Source organism: Gymnoscopelus braueri, assembly GCF_963280865.1.
Source record: "Gymnoscopelus braueri genome assembly, chromosome: 15".
In the NCBI taxonomy this organism is placed as follows: domain Eukaryota; kingdom Metazoa; phylum Chordata; class Actinopteri; order Myctophiformes; family Myctophidae; genus Gymnoscopelus; species Gymnoscopelus braueri.
In genome coordinates this window covers 34,560,144-34,566,524 of record NC_137620.1, presented here as the reverse complement: position 1 = coordinate 34,566,524, position 6,381 = coordinate 34,560,144, and the positions used below count along the sequence as shown (strand labels likewise).

At 41.7% G+C, this 6,381-nt stretch overlaps 1 protein-coding gene across 2 annotated transcripts in view; it reads right to left on the bottom strand.

Annotated features, from left to right (window-relative positions):
- Positions 1-600: 600 nt before the first annotated feature.
- Positions 601-6,381, bottom strand: part of wdr55 (WD repeat domain 55) — a 6,668-nt gene continuing 887 nt past the window's right edge. For both annotated transcript variants that reach the window (XM_080451068.1, XM_080451069.1), the window contains exons 3-7: positions 5,953-6,149; positions 4,888-5,077; positions 4,253-4,359; positions 3,035-3,304; positions 601-1,986 (exon numbers count right to left, since the gene is read on the bottom strand). In XM_080451068.1, the coding sequence (XP_080307194.1) occupies positions 1,647-1,986; positions 3,035-3,304; positions 4,253-4,359; positions 4,888-5,077; positions 5,953-6,149 (1,104 nt within the window). In that variant the 3' untranslated portion in view covers positions 601-1,646. The remainder of the gene's footprint in view (positions 1,987-3,034; positions 3,305-4,252; positions 4,360-4,887; positions 5,078-5,952; positions 6,150-6,381) is intronic.

Below are 6,381 nucleotides of genomic sequence, written 5' to 3'. Positions count from 1 at the left end.
GGCACCATGACTGTCATGGTATGACAGTCATGTTTCAGGGCTACTCAAATACTGTACTTATAAGTAAAATGTTGAGGTACTTTTTACTTTACTGGAGTATTTCCAATTTTCAGTACTTTTACTTCTATTCTACATTACTACTTTTACTTCACTACAATTATTAGAAAACTTTAGTTACTAGTTACAATGTAGATTTTGATTATTATTACACAAACATACATTACCCACTTCAGCCCTATATACATTTCGGCCATTTGAAAATAGCCGATCTGGCGACGCATTGTGAGCTTCTGTATGTTACTTGTGTAAATTTAACATCTTCCTTAAGTCAAAAGGTTTAACATTTAAGACAAAAAAGTACCCCTTGCCCCCTGCAGGAAGTCAACTGGGGTCAGGGTGCAATTCAGATATAAAAGTCTAGTTCTAGTTTTCACATTCATTATTGGAATTAAACTAGTTTTTCTTGCTTTTTTGCCTTTCATGTGTAATATTTCTGTTCAGCACTTTTTGAATTCTGTTTAAAAAAGTGCTATATTAAATAGTTATTATAAATCTACAAAGTATAACATGAGATGAACAAAAAAGGTATTCGAATCCAAGTGAGCTCTCAAATAAATGTAATGCAAAACTATGTTTTTATACAAATTCCATTCAAAGACTTTCACAACAATCTTAACCAACAGAATTGTGAGGTACTGTTTACACGTACTTACTATACACAGACAAATCATGTGTACAAATGGTCACCCGGCGTTGCATTTGTATACACCCTTAGGAGTTAAATTAACTGTTAATAAACAGCTATGTGAAAGTAGACATGGACAATATCAGAACTGTACAAAAATAGATGGGGGAACCAAACCACAATATGCATCTATCTGATAAGATGTTTACAAACCATAGAGCAGCCATTCCCATGGCTGACTCCAGAACAGTAACACAATATTATGATATGCAAAATCCCACATGATATCTAGTCTCATATCACAATATCGATGTAATATATCGATATATTGCGCAGCCCTAGTGAAAGGACAGACACTTTATAATGAGTCCAGTGCACCCCATTTGCTGTGAATGGTTCGATTCCCTCTGTGGCTCAATGATGGCAACACAGGACACTATCTCGACAGGTACAGAGGGATATTAAAGCTGGATTCCCCAGGTTTCATGTCCTACCCAGGATTTGAACCTGGGTCTCCCGCGTAGGAGACTTTACCACTCTTCTGAGAGGGGAACCCTGCTAGGCCAGGATGGATACTGCGCTTAAGAACTTCACGCAGGGCTACTTGTCAATCAGTCGGTGCCCTGCCTGACACCTGGGTCTAAATGTCTCAATGGAAGAGTATAGGGAGATGTAAGTTTTATATTGTATTAACATATTCTACCATACAGAATGGTTAAAAAAATAACCTTTTCTTCATTTACGGTAAATAAGTTCCAGATTGCAGTTTTAAGACGGGCATAACCAAAGACAGTGACTCTTTACTTGTGAGTCACTGAGGTTCCGTGTCTTGCTCAAAGGCACTTTGATGAGACACATAGACACTGAGGGCTTAGAATTGAACCTGTGACCTATGTGTTACAGGGTGGTGACATTTGTAATCTGCCCTGCCATCAGTGGACAAGTCACACAAGCAAGACTTTCAGTCACTGTCACTGTCACTCTCCTCCTCTTCCTCCTCATCACCACCGCCTTCCTCTTCCTCCTTCTCCGGCTCCGCCTCGACGAGGCCAGAGAAGAAGTCGTCAGTTCCGTGGGCCTTCTTACTCAGGGACTTAAGGCGGCCATCTCTCTTCTTGCGCTTGCGGTAGTCGCTGACCGTCATGGCCGCCAGAGACGAGATGTCCCAGAACTTCACCAGCTCGTCGTGAGCGCAGCTGGCCAGGAAGCGGTCGTCCCGCGACTTGACGATCTGCTCGACGGGCTCGCCGACGTGCTGCCCGATGCTGCCAATCACGCGGTTAGGGAGGATGTTGATCGCTCTGTAGTGGAAGGAAGCGAGGGGGGTGGGGCAGAGAGAGATGCATTTATTAATGTTTATTGTTCATTGGCCATAAGACTATCTGGATTACGGATATCTACACGCTTAGCCATAGGGCATACATTGTTACTTTACACTCTCGCACCTAATATTGTCATATTTGACTACTTTGACATCCAACATAACAGCATGATAGGCCGCACTATTAAAAATCATTATTATGATTACTAGTATTCTTATAGGATGTTGATGATGACCACAACATTCAAATGAACACGCACAGTTGAAAGCAAATCAATATTTGCCTTTAATCTAAGGGCAAATAAGGACGCAACATTTTGAAAACTTGAGAAAATATACATTTCAGTTACAACTAATTGAAAATAACTTTGCACTTGTGTAAAATAATTTTGTGATACTGCTAAATTCCAAATGTTATCAAAGTATTCTGTGGCGTCATACAGCACCCTCGGGCACTACGGAACCCACTTTGAGAAACCCTGCCATAGCATATGGCAGGATATAGCATACTTCTGCTCAAAGACTGTCTTTCAGTTGTCTCTGTCTCTTTGTTTATTATCCACTATAGGCCGATTCCCATTGTCAAGCAGTGCCCGTCGGGAACTTATGCCCCTCCCATAATAACATTGGTTCTCAAAGTGGGGTCCGTGGACCCCCAGGGGTCCTTGAGGTGGTTCCAGCTTTGGCTATTCAAAAATAGCAGATATACAAGTTCATAGCGCGGCACCAAGTGCCACGCTATGAACTTGTAGATCTGCTATTTTTGAAAAATCTTGAAGATTTGTGCAAATCTTTGAATATATTTATTTTAAAGCGAACATTTTAACACAAATCATTGCTTCTGGGGGTGACGGGTCCCTGGAACAAAATATGTTGAGATGGGGGTCGGCGGCCAAATACAGATCATTTTGGGGGTCCTTGACATGAAAAAGTTTCAGAACCACTGCATTATAACATACTTCTGCTCAGAGGACTTTGTCTCTTTTTGTTTATCATTTGTTATCGACCACTACGGTGACCTCGCTGACCTTATGACTCCGTCAATGGAGGCGGTGCACAGGATGCTGTCGGTTATGGGGACGATGCAGTCGACGGACTCGGCCTTCAGGGCGAAGCGGTCGCTGGTGGCTCCGAAGCCGTCCCAGTTGAAGATGTAGACCGTCCCCTCGCTGGAGCCGCACACCACCTTCCTGCCGCGCTTCATCAGCGACACGCACGTCAGGTCGCCGTTCTGGTACTCCGAAAGGAACTCGAACCGCCGCCGCTTGATGTTGAACACGCCCATGGTCCCGTCTCCACTGTCGGGATTAGATTACATTCATTTGGATTAGATTAGGCGTTCTGATCTGGATCAGTGGCTGCATATTCTGATAATTATCAATGCTATAGAGCAGGGGTCTTCAACGTTTTCAGGCCAAGGACCCCCTAGCTGAGAGAGAGATGAAGCAGGGACCCCCCTCTATATTGTATAACATTGTGTTTCAGATAAACTTTTGCTGCTCTTTTTTCCCTCTACACCTATAACTCTTTGCCAAAAATAGCCGATCTACAAGCTCACAACGCCGCTGCGAGGCGTTGTGAGCTTGTAGATCGGCCATCTTTGGCTTAAGTTCTCCTCAGAAAAGGGATGCTAGGGTTCAAGTGGTTAATGAAGAAAAAAATATATATATATATCACAAAAAGATTTGGCGGACCCCCTGCAGTAACTCTGAGGACCCCCTAGGGGTCCCGGACCCCCTGTTGAAGACCCCTGCTATAGAGTGTATGATCAGTAACAGGGGTCTCCCCGTCTCTCCCGCTCTTTAGTAAACGGAACATAGATTTTTCAGATCGGGATACCAATTTCATCCATGGAGATAGCGCTCATAAACAAGTGAAATTGGAAGTGATGAAACAGAACGAATAAACGAGCAGACAATGTTAGAAGCACAGCATCCTGTGTGCCGCCTCCGTTATGACTGAGTCATAAGGTCAGTGAGGTCACAATAGCGGTCGCTAACAAATAATAAACAAACAAATAAACATTATAAGCTGATCATTTGTATTCTCTCTCCTGATTGGATGAAATTGGTGTCCAATATGAAATATTTTCTGTTTTACTAAAGAGCTGGAGAGACCCCCGTTACTGAACAAATACTATATAGCATGATTACTACAAATATAGAAATAACATTTAAAATGTTTTATTTGGTTTATAGCAACTTTAACCACTTAAATCCTATACTACTATATTGTATTGCGTATACCTGGTGGTGAGCAGAGTCTTCTTGTTCTGGTCTATAGCCATTCCGCTGATGTAGTCCTCATGATTCTTCATGTCCATGAAGGACGTGCCTTTCCTCATGTCCCACACCTACACACAAAGTATACAATTATTATATCATTTGTTTTGATTATTGATATTGTCAGTCATTTCCTTTTTTATTTGTTATTTTTCATATCTGCCCTGTGCAAGTTTTGTTTACGAAGCCTAGAGCCAAACAGAAATATAAATTAGATTTATGTTTACCATGTCCAATGCCAAAAACTAAATTAAATTAAAAATATTTGTATGTCAATTAATCATCAAGTAAAAATGAGATTTATGTTTAACCCATTAAAACCGGGAAAGCATCTGTCATTTTAGATGTTTGCGTTGGCTATTCAAGAATAGCAGATATACAATCTCGCAGCGCGTCACTTGTACATCTGTGATTTTTTTTTTAATCTTGAAAGTGTGAGAACTACTGATATAGAAGGCATTTATAGAATCGGCCCCAGTTCTTAACACATTGCCTGCCAAGAACGTAAGCATACGTCCAATTAAATGAAACACTTGCCTGCCAAGGACATAGACAGTCAATGTGTTAATGGCTTAGGTTAGAGCTAGGTTAGAGCAGACCTTCAGTGTCCCCCCATCATCTCCGGTGGCCACTATGTTTTCGTCCACCAGCAGCAGAGAGTTGATGGCGACGGCGTGGGCTTTGGGGACGCGGGTCACCAGCCTCCCTGTCTCCACGTCCAGGATGTGGATGGACTTGTCTTTAGAGACGCTGAACAGCTTCTGTCCATCGTGGGAGAAGGACAGCGCCCTGCAGGGACAGGCAGGCAGGTCATAATTATTACATTGTCGCCTGATGGCAATTATTGGAGCTAATCGCAAGAGTTTTTTTGCATAATCGTCAGAATAATTTCCATTCATTTGTATGAATGCATCCGTTGAACTTGTTTAGTTTTTCTTCAAAAATTTCGGAAATAGCACATCACATCGGGCCTGAAAATGTTTTTTAAAGTATAAAATTATTTAAGTATGGCATGTTTTGGCCAAAGTGCATTATTTATTTGTATTATTGGTACCAGTCATTGTAAGTAATGTCTTTGGACATTTAAGTTATTCGTCATATCTACCGTGTGCAATTTTTGTTTACAAAGCCCAAAATAAAAGCCACCCTTCAAACATACTTTTTCAAAATAAAACCAAGAGAGTTAGCGAACTGCATGCACACAATTTCTCTGAAACCTTCTTTTCTAGTTTGTATTCATACATTCCACAATCAAATCATTTTAAATTATTTGTATGACAATGAACCCATTAAAGCCGGGAAAGCATCTGTGCAACCACTTTAACCAGTATTTTATACTTTGGCTATTCAAAAATAGCAGATAAACAAGCTTTATGAGCTTGTAGATCTGCTTTATTTTTGAAAAATGTGTGCAAATCTTTATATATAAATAAAGATAAAGGGTGTAATTATATATATATATATTTCCCTGGAACTAAATATTTTGAGATGGGGGTCCGCGGCCAAATACAGATCATTTTGGGGGTCCTTGACATGAAAAAGTTTTGTGCACCACTGATATAGAAACATACGTTTTTCAGAAAACTGTTAGGCCTCAGGTCTTCTTAATGGGTTAATGGTCAACTAATATGTCATGATGGTGTGACAGCCTTCTCTCTCCCTACCTGCAGGACTTCAGGTGGTGTCCCGACGACCACACCTCCCTGTTCTCGCCCTCCGTGCACGAGTACGTGTAGGCGTAGATGTCCCCGTCCACGTCGCCCATGGCAACCAGGTCCCTGGACGGGTGGAAGGCCAGCGCGTTGGCGGCCGCCTCCAGACGGATGTCCTCCGGCGTGTCGCGGATGCGCGGCTCCCGAGGCTGATGACAGACAGACAGACAGACAGACAGAGAGACAGTCAGATAGATATTGCTTGATTTAATTTATTTAGTGATAGAAGAAAGCCTAACAGCTAAACATCAACTCTCACAAATATCATAGAGGATAAAAACACAATAAAGCCCTAAGGCTTATTTCATTGAGGACGTCTAAAAACAGAAGCCAACATAAGAAACCCTACAGAACACAATACATACCATACTATAGGCAGCA